A 19083-nucleotide genomic window follows, 5' to 3' on the forward strand; every position below is an offset into this window, starting at 1 on the left:
GATGTCAACATCAGAGTTAAAGGGGACATTACCTTCCTGATCACTTTTTCTTTTCAAATACTAATCTTGATGAATTCCTGCACTTATGTCAAGTGTGAATGAAATCCAATAATCCAGATTTTTTTTAAGTAGTGGCAATCTCCAACGGGATCTTAGTGCTGGAGTGCCTGTTAGGCCAGGTTCACATCACCGTTTAGCTTTCCGTTCTTCTGTATTTTAAGCATCCGTTATACTCAGTTATGCACGTGTTGCATCCTTTTTTAGCCATTTCCGTCTGGGATCCGTTATTTTAGAGGGAAAAAATTCCTACATTTTTTGAAGTCTAAAATAACGGATCGTAGACAGAAATGGCTAAAACGAAGGCAACATGTGCATAGCAGATGCTTAAAATACATGTGAACTCTTAGGCCTCATGCACACGGCCGTTGTGCGGTCGTCCCGTGCATTAGGGACCGCAAATTGCAGTCCCCAAATGCACGGGCAATGTCCGTGCGGCGGCCATGATGAATCGAGACCTATTCAACTTCAATTCCTTTGCTGTCTGGATTCATTTTTCCATCACATTATACACTGCTTTTTCCCATGGTTACGACCACCCTGTAAACCATCAGTGGTGGCCCTGCTTGCACACTATAGGAGAAAGCACCAGCCTATGTGAGTTTCCACAGTCCTGGTCACCAGTGAGGATTACAGGGTGGTCATAACCATGGTAACGAGCAGTGTATATGTAACGCCCCAGAGTGGCATTACCACTTCTTCACGCCGCTACTATCTCTAATGTGCTAATATCATGTCATCTTGTGTATTTATTTCAGGTCCACTACACTGTGCATTTCTAATGTTTGCAACTGTTGTGTTTAAATGCAATTTGCCTGGTTTACCAGCAGGTGGCAGCAAATACGGCAGAGCTATAGTTAGGTAGAATGGAGCTTTCCATTCCATTCTATACCCCCTCGGTGGAGGAGTGGGCCAGTCCCACTTCCTGCATGAAGGGTGGGGATTAGTGAGAGTCAGTTCCAGCTTACCCCCTGCCAAGGTAACACTTTATTTTTTTATTTTTTTATTTTTTATTTTACACTTTTTGTCCCCCATAAGGTCATACAAGACCTCTCAGGGACATTTACTTCCCTTTTTTCTTTTTTTTCACTGTTGATTTCTCCTGTAACTGGACATAGTAACACCAGTTACAGGAGAAATACACCCCCCAGAGAGGCTGTACAGAAGAATACAGCGCTGTACAGCCTCAGTGCAGGGCTGATCGAGGTCTCTGAAAGACCTCACACAGCAACTGCACTCTCCTGTCCCAGCGATCACATGACCGCCGGGCCAGAACAGGAAGCGCATGCAGCGATCCAGAAGGCAAGGACACCTGGGCACAGTCCCTGCCTTCTCGAAGGGTTGCCCTGCTGTCACTGACAGTGGGCAACCCGATCAGCAGCTGCACGATTAGCGAGCAGCTGCAGTTTCTGAATAGACGTTCTGGAACGTCCATTCAGAAATAGAGAAACACCTCCCGGACGTTTATAGTCTATGGGCGGATGGGAGGTGGTTAAGGTCCATGCAGGCCCAGTCATTTAAGTGATTCTTCAGTTCATGAAAAAAGATTTACATTAAATGGGGAATGACTAGAGCTCTATGATGGTGTCCTCCATGTATTCTTTTCAGCTGCAGAGCTGCCAATTTCTGGCTCCTCTTCTGCCATCCAATTAGCTGCACCGCTTCTCAGACTACCTGAGGCACACTGTGCATCTCTAGCTCAGAGCACTTCCTGCTACTCCAGCCCTGCTCTTGGATTGGCCAGCACTGCTCACATGAGTATAGGCTTCAGGGATGTAGCTATAGGGGGTGCAGAGGTAGCAGTCGCTACCGGGCCCAGGAGCTTGAGGGGGCCCAAAGACCCTTGTGCCACATAAGAAGACACTGGTATTATAGAAAGTGCATGCTGGTCAAGTTACACTTCTGGCTGGAGGAAAAGGATTAGGTCAATAATTTGGGCAGGGAAGCAAGAGCAAAGCAATGAGGGAAGGAGGGCCCAAGCTGAACTCTTGCACCAGGGACCACGAGCCTTTAGCTACACCCCTGGTCCAGACTGTTATTTAGTGTTATCAGAGGACATTACAGGGAGGAGGAATAGGAGGAGAGAGCTATCATTCCCAGCATATTTGGACAGTTATGTGATACAGGACATTACATGACGGGGGAACGGGTTACCTCCTGCTCGACCCCCAGTACCCCGACCAACACTACCTACCTTAAACTCCACTCCCCACTTGGACCCCAGTCACTTACCCTACCCTTCTCCACCGGACCTTCACCATTAAGAACCACACCAGGCTGAAATAAATTTTCCACAGCAGCCGTTTATTAAACAACACAAGAAGATATATATATATATATATATATATATATATATATATAACAGTATATCAAAATATATATAACAATATATATATAACTGATTCCTTGCAAAGGGGAGGTCCTTGAAGCCCCAAAATCCAAATATTTCCCCCGCTGGGGTGCCACCTTGCTCCCAGCCGTTCCCACCAACTCGGAAGCACCACTGAATGGCTCCCCACCACTTCGGCCCAAACTGGGAGTCCAGCCCCACCGCGGAGCCCTCCCATCCTCATTACCATAGAACAACACTGACTTCAAGGACCTTCCCCCGCAGCAGCCGCCGTGACAATTGCACCCTTAAACCACTTAACCCCGTATATTTTCCACCCCCCTCACCCAACTGCACCCATGAGCATAATAAAGAGAGATTTACCTCGTACCAATAACAGGCGGGCGGGCCACTTTCCTGGTTTTCCTCACCAAAATGGCCCCTTTCTCCCCCAAACGCCACCTATTTAACCCCTTAACCCCACCCCCACATTCAACTTAACCAATCCCTGATCTCCCCCACTAACACCAGCCTCCCCCCTACCAACTCCCGGCCGAGGGGAACACAGTGAAAAAGGGGAGGAGAGTAGGGGTTGCCACCGAAACCAAGGGGTCCACCTGAACCCGACCCCCCGTTATGTCAGCCTCCCCCTAAGGCTCCGCCTCCAGTCCGGCCGCATCTGGAGGAGGGAAATAGAAGTCCCAGCATGTCCAGGTTGTTATTATGTGATACCAGAGGATATTATAGGAAGAAGAGGTATAAGAGAAGGGAACTACAATTCCCAGCATGTCAAGGCTGTTATGTGATATTGGAGGACATTACAGGAGGAGGTGTAAGAGAAAAGGACTACAACGCCCAGCATGCACTGGCTGTTATGTGATATCAGAGGCAGGGGCGTACATAAAAATCAATGGGCCCCATAGCAAGAATCTGAATTGGACCCCTAACCCCGCCCACTACCCACCCCTGGCCCATCCCACCTCCTGCCCTGGCTCCTCCCCTGCCACACCCCCATTTGCCAATTCCAGTATTCTAAGGGTTAAAGGGGCTATCTAACCCCTATTATGCCCCCCAAAATGCCCAGGCACCGCATATAGATAATACTTATGCCCAATGGGTGGTGCAGTCAATAGCAGGCTGCGTCGGAAATGAGCCTCCCTAGGGTCACCCGTTTTTTTGCCGATTAGTTGCAGACCGATTCAATTCTATCGACCTTTTTCTTCCGTTCTACGGATCTGCAAAACAAATAAAACATGTCCTATACTTGTCAGTGAAAATCAGGACATGGCCCCAAGTCTATGGGTCTGCAAAAATTCAGAATGCAATTAGTTTTTTTGCGGACATGCTGAACTGTCCGGAAAAAAATTGATCCGCATTTTAGAGGACATCATACGGGCGTCTGAATGAGCCCTTATTAAGTGATAGCAAAGGACATTACATGAGGAGGAGGAATAAGAGGAGACAACTACAACTCCCAGCATTTCCCTGACTCCTTCATTGAATCCATGCTTCTTCAGTCCCCTCAAGTCACAGGACATCATCAATTCACAGGTCCTTCACCACCTCTTTGCCTCTCCACTGCTGAGCTCCGCCCCCTGCACATGATGGTGATGTCATCACAGGCCCTAATCAGCCATTAGCAGAGCACTCTTACTAAGGGTTCATGCACACAACCGTATGTAATTTGCGGTCCGCAAAAAACGGATCTGCAAAAAATACGGATGACATCCATGTGCATTCCGTATTTTGCGGGACGGAACAGCTGGCCTTTCAAAGAACAGTACAATCCTTGTCCGTAATGCAGACAATAATAGGACTTTTTTTTTGCGGAACGGAAATACGGAAACGGAATGCACACGGAGTAACTTCCGTTTTTTTTTGCAGACCTATTGAAGCAAATAGTTCCGCATACGGTATGCAAAAAAACTGGAACGGACACGAAAACAAAATACGTTCGTGTGCATGAGCCCTAAGGGTCAGGTGGGCATAGCGGAACATGCAGGAAACCTCCTAGGCCAACTGTGCCTGTCTCCCCGTATCTGGGACGGTTGGGACCTATGCGGAAACCCTTTAAGAAGATCAAAACTGTTGTAAAGGGATTCCAGCTTTTATTTTCCAAAGGAGGGCTAAAAAAATGAAAGGCAGAATCTGATTGGTTGCTATGGGCAACTAAGCCAGTTTTCCTTTACACCAGTTTTGATAAATCTCCCCCTATCCTGATTGAATGAGGCATTGGTTGCAGACAGCTGAGCCTAGTTAAGTAGTGCAGGTGTGGCGAGGAAGCTGGTAGCTCTAGTAGTGCATTGGTCACAGCAGAAATGGAGGCTTATGTGGACTTGACAAAGGAGGGGATGGCTGCAAGTCTCTGGACCCCAGTGGACAAAGAGAACTCTGCTTTGTTACATGCACCTATAGAATACCAGCGGGAAAAGCATGTCTCTGACTTAGGTAAAAATGCTAGAATAACTGCATGTGTTTTTTTTCCCCTTCAGCGGTAAGACTCCCGTCTTTGTTAATTACCCCCCTGTGAATTGTCACTAACCTCTAATTTTGGGATCATGAACATGACTGTATTTTTGGGGTCCGCAAAAAATACAGATGACGTCCGTGTGCATTCAGGAATTTGGTGGAACGGAACAGCTGGCCCCTGATAGAACAGTCCTATCCTTGTCTGTAATGCGGAGAATAATAGGACATGTACTACGGTATATATTATTTATTTATTTTATTTTTTTAAATATATTTTTTCATTTTTACGGAAAGGAATGCACACTGAGTAACTTCAGTTTTTTTTGCGGACCCGTTGAAATGAATGGTTCTGTGTACCGTCCGCAAAAAAAACTAAAACGGAACGAACGTGAAGAAAATACATTTGTGTGCATGAGCCCTTTGTCTGCATTCACTTTTAGGTTATGGCTACACAGTTATCCTGGCTGTACTGCTCCAATACAAATGAATGGAGTCTCCGTGAGACTCAAGTTTGCAGCGACTCAGAATCTGATTTTTGTTATTCTGGGGCCGGGACAAACGTGCGAATCATGCTGTGACCCCATTCATTTCTATATGAGCATTGCTACACTGGGATAATTGGGCTTGAATAATATTGCTATGTAGCCATGCCCTTATAAGTGAGGCTGATCAAAGCAGTTTTATGTAGGTGTCTAGGTGCAATCACATGCTTCTGTAAGGGCCCATTCAGACAACCATCTCGATCTGCAAAACGCCGATAACGGCCGGCCCTATGATAAAAATGCCTAGTTTTGTCTGCAATTGGAGAAAAAATGGGACATGTTTTATCTTTTGCGGGGCCAGGGAATGGATACGTACGGATGCGTCTGAGCCCTAAGGCCTCTTTCACACGAGCGTGTCCGGATGCGTTGGGGCAAACCCGCGCGAGTAGGTACGCAATTGCAGTCAGTTTTGATTGTGTTCCGTTTTTATCGCGCGGGTGCAATGCGTTTTGCACGCGCGTGATAAAAAACTGAATGTGGTACCCAGACCCGAACTTCTTCACAGAAGTTCAGGTTTGGGTTCAAGGTTGTGTAGATTGTATTATTTCCCCTTTATAACATGGTTATAAGGGAAAATAATAGCATTCTGAATACAGAATGCATATTACAATAGGGCTGGAGGGGTTAAAAAAAAATGTCAAAAAATTTAACTCGCCTTAATCCACTTGTTTGCGCAGCCGGAATCTCTTCTGTCTGTCTTCTTTGAGAAATAGGACCTTTGATGATGTCACTGCGCTCATCACATGGTCCGTCACATGATCTTTTACCATGGTGATGGATCATGTGACGGACCATGTGATGAGCGCAGTGACGTCATCAAAGGTCCTATTCCTCAAAGAAGAAGACAGAAGAGATGCCGGCTGCGCGAACAAGTGGATTAGGCCTCATGCACATGACAGTATTTTTTCACGGTCCAAAAAACGGGGTTCCGTTGTTCCGTGATCCATTTCCGTTTTTTTTTTCGTGTGTCTTTCTTGATTTTTGGAGGATCACCAGACATGAAAAGTGAAAAAAAAAATCTAAGTCAAGTTTGCCTTGAAAATGATAGGAAAATGATGTAATAAGGGAAAATAATAATGATCGGGTCCCCATCCCGATCGTCTCCTAGCAACCGTGCGTGAAAATCGCACCGCATCCGCACTTTCTTGCGGATGCTTGCGATTTTCACGCAGCCCCAATCACTTCTATGGGGCCTGCGTTGCGTGAGAAACGCAGAATATAGAACATGCTGCCATTTTCACGCAACGCACAAGTGATGGGTGAAAATCACTGCTCGTGTGCACAGCCCCATAGAAATGAATGGGTCCGGATTCAGTGCGGGTGCAATGCGTTCACGTCACGCATTGTACCTGCGCGGAAATCTCGCCCGTGTGAAAGAGGCCTAAGGGTATAGCCACATAGGTTCCTGCATGCAGTTTTGGAAACCAAAACCAGGTGGGGATTCGAAAAGAAAGAACGATTTGTCCTTTACCCTCAGTTCAGACCTGAGCGTTTTACAGCGCGTTCCTACGCGCTGTAAAACGCTCAACAAGGAGAAACCAATGCTTCCCTATGGGAATGGTTCTCACCTGGGCGTTTTACAGCGCATACGATCGCGCTGTAAAACGCCCGACGCTCAAACAAGTACATGAGCGTTTTTTTGGGCGTTTGTTGCGCGTTCCCGTACATAGACTTTCGGGAACGCGCGACAATGTGTGTTCACTTGTCTCTGTATGCGCGCTTGTAAATGCCCGTACAATCGCGCATACAGAGCGCTCCTTTCAGAACGCTCTGGTGTGAACCCAGCGTTAGGGTGCCTGCACACGATGTGTATTACATGCGTTTTTTCCACAAGGGTTTTCGTGCAGAAAAAAACTGAGTGAGGCTACATGCACACGACCGTATGTGTTTTGCGGTCTGCAAATTGCAGATCCGCAAAAAAAAAAAAAACGGATGACGTTCCGTATGGCATCCGTTTTTTTTGGTGGATCCGTTTTTTTTGCGGATCCATTGTAATAATGCCTATCCTTGTCCACAAACTAGAAAAAAATAGGACATGCACTATTTTTTTTTTTTTGCGGAGCAACGGAACAGACATATTGATGCGGACCCATTGAAATGAATAGGTCCGCATCCTATCCGCAAAAAAAACTGATCGGACACGGAAACAAAATACAGTCGTGTGCATGAGGCCTAAGGCCTTGTTCACATTTCTGTTTTTCACTGACATGTACTGTCTGCATTTTCCACTGACAGCGCACATACCCATTGATTTGAATGTCTCTGTTCACACAACAGTTTTGTTTGTTTTTTGTTGTGTTTTTTTTTTTATTTTATTTTTTTACCATGGGTCCTTATAATGTGTGCCAGTACAAACATAACCTCTTTTATAATGTGTGCCAGTACAAAAAAAATATACTCCTTTTAGAGCTCAGGCTGCGGACCGCAAATAGCAGTCCGCAATGCATGGGCACCAGCTGCGTGCACTCCGTGGTGTGGATACGATCCCGTTGACTTGAATGGGTCTGCAATCTGCAAAATAGCAAGATAGGACATGTCTTATCTTTTGCAGTGTGGAGGAACACTTCGTAGTGCTTCCATGGGCTTCTGATTCGTGCCGCTGTTCTGCAAAAGATATTACATGTCCTATCTTTAGCCGTATCTTGTGGATTGCAGACCTATTTAAGTCACACGGCACGTATCGGGTGCTCAGACCAGTCCCCCTTTAGACCTCCATGTCAGACCTCCATAATGGAAGCGCTTACTAGTACTTACAGTGTCCCACTCCATAATAGTAATGGGGCCCTGTATACATATGGGTATTTGCAGAATGTAATTTCATGATATGTATGTACAATTGCTGTAATTCCTATAACAGGCTGGTAAACCACCACTTCACATCAGTCACCACTAGGTGGTGATAAATAAATAAAAATATATTAGTCAGCACGTTTAGTCTACGGCCAGACTATAGAGTCAGACAAAAAGAGCAAGCTAATGTTTTCCACAGTCCCTGAGTTCTGTTGGAGATGTAATAAAGAGATAGGCACGATGTTACATATTTGGTGGGGATGTGACATGGTTAAACCCTTTTGGGACAAAGTTTTTGAAGTTGCCCACAAAATTGCACAAAAGACTGCTCATAACTCCCCCCAGGTGGCTCTCCTCTCCATCCTGCCGGGCTCCATTGCATCCCAGAAAAAGAATCTTAAGATTCTTCATCACGGCTGCAAGATCGGTAATACCCAGACACTGGCGTACAACAGATATACCTACCATGAGGGAATGGTACCAAGAAATCTCCTCAGATGCGAACAATCAGTGCTCTAAATATACCACCGTATGGTCAAGCTGGTTAGAATTGCTCTCTTCTTGAGTAATTCCTTCTGGGATATAGTTAAACACTTACATCAGGCAGTCACCCCTTTATTTCTCCCCCCCTCTTTCTCCCCCCCCCCCTCTTTCTCCCCCCCCCCTCTTTCTCCTCCCCCCCCCCTTCCCCCCCCCCTCTTTCTCCCCCCTCTCTTCTTTCTCCTTCTTTTTCTTCTCCTACTTTAATCACTTCCTTTACTCGTCTTCTCTCTTACCTCAATCACTTTACATTCTATACTGTAAACCTGGAAGCAAGGTTTATAAATTTTCACTTTGTGATTATCATTTATACACCAGGTGGAATTATAAAATGCACTTGTGTATATGTCTTCTGATGAGATATTAGTCCCCTGCTGGGGATAACATGCTTTGTTATGTTAAACTCTAAAACTCAATAAAATCGTTTAAACATAAAAAGTGCTGTAATTTGGTGCATTTACGGTATCTACACTTTTTTTTTTTTTTTTTTTTTTCCCTGAACTGCTCAATTAAGGATGTGTGGTTTAGCAGAAAGGGGACAGAGCTTTGCCTGAAATAGGTGGGTCTAAGATGCACCAAAATTGTGCCACAATTCTGGTAAAAATGGGTCTCAAAGTATGTAAAAAAGAAAATAATGCATGTACTCTGTCCTGTGTAAGGCCTCATGCACACGACAAAGCTGTGTTTTGCAGCCCGCCAATTTTGGATCCGCATAACGCGAATGCTACCCGTCTGCGTTCCGCAATTTATGGAAAGGGGCGCCCATATTAGAAACTGACAAGAATAGGGCATGTTCTATTTTTTGTTGTTGGGCCACAGAATGGAGCAACGGAGTGCTGTCCGCATCTTTTGTGGCCCTATTAAAGTGAATGGGTCCACATCTGAGCAGCAAAAAATGCGGACCAAAACAACATTCGTGTGCATGAGGCCTAAATGGTATGTTTAAAACGAGCATATACTTTTTTTATTTTATTATTATGCATAATATGTATTAAAACTATTGCAGCTAAAGTAAAGCTCTGCTCAAAAGCCTTACTAGAAAAACTGCACTTGAAATATTCACAGAAATCATGGACTGAAACGTATAAACTTGTCCGATATTGTCTGGTAAGAACTTTTTGATTTTATTATTTATTTATTTATTTATTTTCTACTTTTATATGGATTCCATTTATTTAATTTGTAAATAAAATGCTCCTATGAAACAAGTTTCTGTGTGGCTTTGGTTTGAAGTATGGCTTTTCTTATAGCAAGCAAAAGCCTGAGTCCCCTTCCTCCTCCAGTCTCCATCTGCTTCCAGTATGCAGTATTTTATAGTTTTTTTGTTTACAAATCCCTTTTTGTAGATTTAATATCATAATCAAAATGCAAAGAGTGTAAAGTAATAATTGTATTGGTCATCCTTATGCCCATTTAAGTAAGTGTTCAGAGCATTTTCAATGAATTTTTTTACCTATTCATTGAATTCAGTGTGGAACTGACCACTGTAAGGCCTCATGCACACGACCGTTTTTTTTGTGCGGTCTGCAAAACGGATTTCCGTTGTTCCGTGACCGTTTTTTCTTCCGTGGGTCTTCCTTGATTTTTGGAGGATCCACGGACATGAAGGAAAAAGTCATTTTGGTGTCCGCCTGGCTGTGCGGAGCCAAACGGATCTGTCCTGACTTACAATGCAAGTCAATGGGGACGGATCCGTTTGACATTGACACAATATCCGACAGTATATTCTAACACAGAGGCGTTCCCATAGTGATGGGAACTGTGTAATAACTGCCCCCTGCTGCCTGGCAGCACCCGATCTCTTACAGGGGGCTGTGATCCGCACAATTAACCCCTCAGGTGCCGCACCCAGTGGTGTATCTTGGTTTTGTGCTGCCCTAGGCGAGACAAAACTCGGGCACCCCCTAATATAAATTTGACCCACCCCTTCCTGTCACGGCCAAACCCCTTCATCTGTAAACCACACCCCTTCTTCTTTAGGCTCCACACTTTCCTGTTTTGCATAACAATATTAAGAAATTTATCGTGATAACGATATATATCGTGATAAATACCCGTTTAAAAGAAAAAAAACACAAGATTGTATGGGGCAGCCTCAAGGAGATGTTATACTGTATGGGGGAAGCCTCAACGAGACGTTATACTGTATGGGGGAAGCCTCAAGGAGACGATATACTGTATGGGGGGCGGGGGCAGCCACAAGGAGACATTATACATACTGTATGGGGGCAGACATAAGCAGACATTATACTGTATGGGGGGCGGGGGCCGGGGCAGCCACAAGGAGACACTAAACTGTATGGGGGCTGCCACAAGCAAATAGTGCACTCTGCACTGTCATAAATAAAGGTGGTATGTGTGTCAGACTGTCTATGGTGGCCCTGGCCTCTCCTTGAGGCTGCCCCATACAGACTGTATGGGGCAGCCTCAAGGAGAGGCCAGGGCCACCATAGACAGTCTGACACACATACCACCTTTATTTATAACACAGTGCAGAGTGCACTATTTGCTTGTGGCAGCCCCCATACAGTTTAGTGTCTCCTTGTGACTGCCCCCATAAATAAAGGTCTTATGTTTGTCAGACTGTCTATGGTGGCCCTGGCCTCTCCTTGAGGCTGCCCCATACAGTCTTACATACCACCTTTTTATTTATGAGTCTCACTCTCACAGTGCACTATTTGCTTTTTAACTGTCGTCTCACTCACTCCTGTTCCTCTGCCTGGACTGGACCTGGACATTCCTCGAAGGGTAGGCCAGGAGTCAGGCGAAGTGGCCAACTCTGTTCTGTGACTGTGTGAGGAGGGAGGTATGTAGAGACTTTTCCTGTGGCTGCCGCTTGTGTTGTGAATATTCCGGCCCACTGCGCATGCGCGAAAAAGACGGCTCGACGCAGGTGCAGTAGTTGAAAATTCCAGAACACCTGAGGGAGGAAGTCAGGAGGACTCGGGAGGAGGGTCCCTGCTTCACTATGCGGCGCCAGCGATGCCGTTCGCAAGTCCGCATAGTGAAGGATCGGATTCGGATCGGCAAGCAGCGGACAAAGGGGAAAAAAAGTTTGCCACATTTTACTATCACTAGGCAGGCAAACAAGGCATTTTGCCGCCCCATTGGCAAGTGCCGCCCTAGGCAAATGCCTTGTTTGCCTCGTGATAGATACGCCTCTGGCCGCACCTGAGGGGTTAATTGTGCGTATCATAGCCCCCTGTAAGAGATCAGGTGCTGCCAGGCAGGAGGGGGCAGACCCCCTCCCTCCCCAGTATTATATTCATTGGTGGCCAGTGCAGCCTCCCCTCTTCCCCCCCCCCCCCCCCCCAATTTAAAATCACCTTCCCCCATCATTGGTGGCCAGTGCGGCCTCCCCTCTTCCCCCCCCCCCCCCCTAATGAAAATCACCTCCCCCCCCCCCCCATCATTGGTGGCCAGTGCGGCCTCCCCTCCCCCCCCCTAATTAAAATCACCTTCCCCCCCCCCCCCCCCTTTCATTGGTGGCCAGTGGAGAGTTCCGATCGGAGTCCCAGTTTAATCGCTGGGGCTCCGATCGGTTACCATGGCAGCCAAGACGCTACTGCAGTCCTGGCTGCCATGGTTACTTAGCAATAGAAGCATTATACTTACCTGCGATGTCTATGACCGGCCGGGCACTCCTCCTACTGGTAAGTGACAGGTCTTTGCGGCGCATTTTGTGGCACCTGAGAGGTTAATTGTGTGGATCACAGCCCCCTGTAAGAGATCAGGTGCTGCCAGGCTGCGGGGGCAGTCATCAGGGCCGTTTCTAGGGGCGGGCGGGCCGGGCGGCCGCCCGGGGCGCTGTCAGAAGGGGGGCGCCGGCAGAGGCGCCCTCTTGTCTTTTCTCTGTTATTACTCTCGTGCCGTGCGCCCCCCCTGGCTCCCTCCCTCTGATATCTCGCCTGCGCCCGAGTGCCGAGTCCTCTGTCCGTAAGTACAGAGTCCAGTCACTCAGCTCCGGTACGTGCAGTGAGTGAGTGAGCGCCGCACTGCCTGCCTGTTACCGCCCGCCCTGAGCGGTAACATTGCTGAAAAGAAGCCTGCTGTGAGGATCCGGGACAGTGGGTCACTGGGTGAGTCGACTCGGGTGCAATGTGGTTAAATTAAATAAACAAACAATTTTTTTACAATGGGGACAGTGACACTGTGGATGGTCTGTGGGGGGGGGGGCACTGTGGCAGACATGAAAGTGGGGGCCATTGTCACTGTGGGGGACATTAAGTTTAATAAGGATCACTATGGACATTATTTAGAATGGAGGCTGCTGTGGGTGTCATTATAACTATAATGTCTGATAGGCCTAGTCCTGAGCTGAGTTATATTACCCTGCCCATGCCCTGTATAATAATGTACCCATCCCTGATACCCCTTAGTTATATTACCCCGCTGGGATAATATAACTAAGGGGTATCAGGGTACATTATTATACAGGGCAGGGTAATATAACTCAGGACTAGGCCTATCAGACATTATACAGTTATAATGACACCCACAGCAGCCTCCAAATAATGTCCATAGTGATCCTTATTAAACTTAATGTCCCCCACAGTGACAATGGCCCCCACTTTCATGTCTGCCACAGTGCCCCCCCCCCCCCCACAGACCAGTCACTGTCCCCATTGTAAAAAAATTGTTTATTTAATTTAACCACATTGCACCCGAGTCGACTCGTGACGTACAGTGAGTGAGGTGAGCACCGCCGCCCGCACTCCCTGCCTGTTACCGCCCGCCCGGAGCAGTGCTGAGAAAGAAGCCTGTTGTGAGTAAGAGCCTGAGTCTGTGGGACAGTGCGCCACTGGGTGCGTCACTGTGACCGTCCGTGCAATGTGGTGACACATTTTTTACAATGGGGAGACACTTATTTCATCGAGCAGTTTTGAGAGCGGGGGGGGGGGGGGGGGGGGGGAGTTTTTTTTGACACTCACCCTGAGAGAAATTTTACCTAGAAACTGCACTGGCAGTCATGTACACAGTTCGTAGTATATTCTAACTTGAAGCGTCCCCATCACTATGGGAACGCCTCTGTGTTAGAATATACTGTCGGATCTCAGATCTAAAAAGCTTTTATGCAGACGGATCAGCGGATTCGTCTGTGTGAAAGTAGCCGACGGACACGGATGACGGACGCGGATGACAATCTTGTGTGCATCCGTGTTTTTTCACGGACCCATTGACTTGAATGGGTCCGTGAACCGTTGTCCTATTTTTTGGACGGACAAGTCCTATTTTTTTTACGGACAGGAAACACTGATCACGGACGCGGATGTACAACTGTGCATTTTCCGAGTTTTCAAAGGACCCATTGAAAGTCAATGGGTCCGCAGAAAATCACGGAAAACGGAACAACGGACACGGATGCACACAAGTCGTGTGCATGAGGCCTAAATCGGTGAACTTATCAGGTATTAATGGCATAGAATTGTCCCATTAAGACAACCTATCCACAGGATGAGGCCTTATGCACACGACTGTCTGTTTTGCGGTCCACAAAACACAAATGTCAGCCGTGTGCATTCCACGTTCTGCAGAACGGATAGTCTGGTCCTATCCTTGTCCGTGATATGGACAAGAATAGGACATGTTCTATTTATTTATTTTTGCGGGGCTGCGGAACAGAGGTGCAGTTGCGGACAGCATGTGGAGTGCTGTCCATATCTTTTGCGGCCCCATTGAAGTGAATGTGTCCACGTACTACCTGCAAGAAATGCAGCTTAAATGAGGACCCAAACCATGGTTGTGTGAATGAGGCCTAAGTGTCTGATAGGCGTTATCCGACTACTGCGGCCTATACAGATTGTGAGAATGGGGGGACCTGTGTTCCTCATTTGAATAGAGTGGCAGATAGCCATATGTGTCTGCCACTTCATTCAACTACATGGAACTGCTGGAGATTAGTGATAAGCGGCATAGGCAATATTCGAATTTGTGATATTTCGCAAATTTTTGGCTGAATATTCACCATAAATTCGAGAATTCGTGATCTCCAGTCATTGTTTACTTATAAGGGTTGTCCGGGTTCAGAGCTGCACCCGGACTAACCCTTATTTTCACCCCGGCAGCATCCCTGCTCTGATGCGCTCCCTTGCCCTGCGCTAAATTGCGCAGGGCACGGGCTCTTTTGCTTATCCTAACACACTGCCAGGAGGAAACTTCTGCTCGGGAGCGTGTTCGGTGACGTCACCGGCTTTGATAGGCGGGCTTTAGCGTTGCCCTAGACGTTTTACTGGCTAGGGCAGCGCTAAAGCCCACCCATCAGTGCCGTTGACGTCACTGGGCTTTTTGGCAGCCCCATGGAGAGCCCGGTACGTCACCTGAACTCCTAAAAATGCCTTTGCCCTGCGCGATTTAGCGCAGGGCAAAGGAGAGCATCGGAGCATGAATTGCTCCGATGCTCTTGTCAGGGGGGCTGCCTGGGTGAAAATGGAGGTATGTCCGGCAATGTAATATATTTGCGATTTAGAATATTCAACACTATTCGTGAATACGAATATATAGCACTATATTCTAAATATCCTCGAAGTGGCGATATTCGCGATTAAAATTCGCAATTAGAATATTCACGCTCAACACTACTGGAGATGGCAGAGTACAAGTGCTTGACCATCTCCAGTAGCCCCATGGAGCTGAGTGGAGGGGCAGCGCGCATATGTGACCAACACTTTATTTAAATAGGCACTCCCGGGCTGCCATTCTAGTGATCAACAAGGGTCACGGTAGTCAGATCCCCACTGATCAGACACTTAGTGTAGGAGATATGCTGTTTCAATGAGACCTCCCCTTTAAGATAATACTCCTTCAATTCACACTACCATATATTTATTTTTTATTTTTTTATATACAGTATGTTAATTGTACTGACAGTTTCTGGTACCTTTTTAGGATAAGCCTGCTGCAAGCACTATAAAAGGCTTACCAGAACATCCAATTTTGAGATGCACTAATACACTGCAAGAAGCTGTGAAAGGTATGTAGAAATAGCTAGTCCATGTTGTATAATCTAGATGTTAAGTAATAACTATCTCTCATTTCAAAGAAAATGCTATAATTCTACATATGATATATAATTTTAATCGTTTTTGATAGTTTTGCTTTTTTCAATTATCAGTTTTTGAATGTCCTTTTATATGAGATTTTCTCTAAATTCTAGCAAAATCCCTTTCAACTTTATTAACCAGAATAGAATCCATATCCAAGCAAAAGGGGTAAGTAAATAAAAAGTTGAAGACCAGGCCATTTATCTCCCCTTTCCCCCTTCCTGCTTCGAAAGCTGGACCCTTTTTGTCATTTCATATATGCATAGAGCATTATTTATTTGCCACTTTTATGTTTGTATCTTTTTATATTTTAGTTGCATTCATTAGATTAAAAAAAATAATAATACTTTTCCCTTCCCCCATGACAGCACCACAGAGCGAGAGGATCTGCACCCAGGGACAGCAAATCTACAGAATAAAAAGGTGGCGCCTCTCTCCCACCTCAGTGGTTTCCTGTCCCTGGAGTAGGAGTCCTACAGTTTTCTTCTAGGTCATATTACTACTGATCTGGAAATCCTAGGGGTTCCTAGAGGGTCGGTGGTATCTTTGCTGGGGTCTGTTGCACTTGTTAGGACCCTAGGATTCTGGGGGGGATCCAGGCTCCCTCATAAGTTTTGTGCCAGTTTAACATGGTCACCTCCAGGGGTGTGATGCCTCGTGCGGTGCAGGAGATATCTCCCTCATTGGAGGGAATGGGTGCATGGTGCCATGTGGACAGCAGAGACATGTTTCCGGCATCAGTGGGGGACTCGTTTCCAGTTCGCCGCTCTGCCGGGCTGACTTTCTTCCGGACGAACGCGTGGGACGTTTTGCGTGCTGGCACCTTTCTAGTTTCTGGGTTGGAGTGGCCATTGCATGTGAAGGATTTGTTTTGGCCTTCATGAACATCAGCTGCACGCCAATTGTGGGAATACAGTTGGGGCAGCAGTCGCAGAACGCAGGCATCACTGATGAAACCTGAAAAGGTTATAATGAAGGATTATATTTCTTTCTCGCCTATGACAGCACCCCTTGAGAGACCGCCTCCACCTCCTCAGGACAGGAAACGGGAACCAGAACCGCCTTTTTAAAGGGGGGATTATCCCCTCTATCTCCAGTTCTGTTTCCTGTCCTAAGGTGCAGGAGGGAGTCTGATCCGCCGAAAGAAAGATTAACAATGAGAGTTGTGGGCAACCCAGCTATTGAAATAGTGTGTGGAGGCTTACCCTGTGCAGCGTAAGTTCTCCTCCGGGAACCGCTGCAAAAGTCTGGGCTCCCTTCTCTTTCCTTACCCCTTCTGCCCTCCTTCCCGGGACGGTCTTGACCTTCTTGGGTTCCTGCGAACCTCTGCGGCCATGTTCGGCCACCGAACTGCGCGTTTACTTCCAGGTTGCGGTGGTGGGAGGAAGCTATGCTTTGGACCGGAAGGGGAGGGATGCCGAGGAGAAAAGCCCAGCCAGCTCACTGACACGCTGGGTGAGAAGAGCGTGTACGGTACCTCCATTTGGTCTGTTTGCTGTGTGAGACATGGAGCAGGTTCAGCGCGCAGAACCCACTGAGACCACCAATGATGCTTCGGTACCAGGGTGGGGTAAGAATATTATTTCTGTATATGCTCATGGGGTCCTTTTTATTGCTTAGGTATCAAAGGAGTCTTCCAGGAAGAGCTCAAGAGTAAAGTGGGGATATGGTGTATGTAAGAAGAAGCTCCCTTCTGCCTGGGCAAAACCTATATGTCAAGCTTGTATCAGCAAGTTAATGGAGGAGGAAACTCTGCCTTTAATGGGCAGCATTAAACAAATGATACGTGAAGAAGTCAGAGCGACGGTTAGCGGTTTGATAAAACGCCGTCCCAGTACTTCTGCTGCTAAGGACTCCCCCCCCCTCCAGTGACAGTGAGATACTTTCGGGTCTGGAGGAAGGAGAAATGTGGGTCATCAGACGATTCTTCTGAAGACGCCGCCGCAGGGAGACCACTTTTTCATGTGGATAACACTAGCTCCCTAGTAAAGGCGGTTAGGGCTACGATGGGGTTGGAGGATCAGAAGCCACAGCAGGATTCAATGTTTGAAGGGTTAGGCCCCAAGAAGAGGAAGATATTTGTGCATAAGAACATTCATGAGCTGATTGCCAGAGAATGGAAAAGACCGGATAGGAAATTTTTCGTTCCCTCTTCAGTGAAGCAGAAGTATCCGTTCGGTGAGGAATTGTCTGCCCCTTGGGATAGAGTCCCAAAGCTGGATGCTCCTGTAGCAAAAATGTCCAAAAAAGCCACGCTCCCCTTTGAGGACATGGGTTCCCTCAAGGACCCAATTGACAGAAGGGCAGAGGTTTATTTAAAGAACAATTGGGAAGACTCTGCGGCAACTTTTAGACCTGCCATTGCTGCTACATCTGTTTCTAGGTCCATGAAGTGTGGATGGGGGAGCTAGAGGCTCACATTAAAGGGGGTACTCCTAGGGAGCAATTGCTTTCTTCCTTTCCTGTTATAAACAACACCTTGGATTTCTTAGTTGACGCTTCTGCGGATACCTTGAGATTTTCCGCTAGCGCCTCTGCCTTATCTAACTCTGCCCGGCAGGCTGTTTAGTTAAAGGACTGGAAAGGAGACGCCAGTTCCAAGGCAAGATTGTGCGCTATCCCTTGTCAGGGAGAATTCTTGTTTGGGCCTGTTCTTGATGATTTATTGGAAAAGGCCTTAGACAACAAGGGCTTTCCCTCTGATAGTCAGCCACCCAAAAGATCTTTCCGTCCCAGATTTAACAAAGGGTCCTTTAAGGGGAAAGAGAGAGCAAGACAGTTTGCAGGCCCAAACAAAAATAGGAGTTTTCTTTTTTCCGTGTCGGATGCCTCAAAAAAGCAGTCTCAATGACGCCAGGGCTCCCGTTGGGGGTAGTCTGTCCCTCTTTGTACACCATTTGCAGAGGATCTCCAACAGCCCCTGGATAAAGTCTGTAATAGGGGAGGGCCTAAAACTAAAATTCCAGAGTGTTCCAGAAGGAAAATTTGTAATTACAGATTTCCGGTCAGGTCCTGTAAAACATTCTGCCATAGTTTCAGAAGTTTTTTCCCTAATAGAGAAAAAAGTGCTAGTAAGTGTCCCAGAGCAGGAATGTAAAGAGGGATTTTATTTGACTCTCTTTTTTCCTGGTCAAAAAACCAAATGGCTCATTTCGGACCATAATAAACTTGAAGTGTTTGAACCATTTTTTGCAGTACGAGAGATTTTGTATGGAGTCCATCAGATCGGTAGTGAACAATCTTTACCCGGGCTGCTTCATGTACACAATAGACCTGAGAGATGCATATTATCATGTCCCCATTCATCCCAGCCACC

At 46.7% G+C, this 19083-nt stretch overlaps 1 protein-coding gene across 1 annotated transcript in view; it reads left to right on the plus strand.

Annotated features, from left to right (window-relative positions):
• Nucleotides 1–4704: 4704 nt before the first annotated feature.
• LOC121002474 (mediator of RNA polymerase II transcription subunit 1-like) overlaps nt 4705–19083 on the plus strand; it is a 170057-nt gene continuing 155678 nt past the window's right edge. Inside the window, exons 1-4 of the mRNA XM_040433926.1 lie at nt 4705–4834; nt 9734–9834; nt 15613–15697; nt 15881–15935. Of these exons, the coding sequence (XP_040289860.1) occupies nt 4705–4834; nt 9734–9834; nt 15613–15697; nt 15881–15935 (371 nt within the window). The remainder of the gene's footprint in view (nt 4835–9733; nt 9835–15612; nt 15698–15880; nt 15936–19083) is intronic.

Source organism: Bufo bufo, chromosome 5 (assembly GCF_905171765.1).
Source record: "Bufo bufo chromosome 5, aBufBuf1.1, whole genome shotgun sequence".
NCBI classification, from domain to species: Eukaryota; Metazoa; Chordata; class Amphibia; order Anura; family Bufonidae; genus Bufo; species Bufo bufo.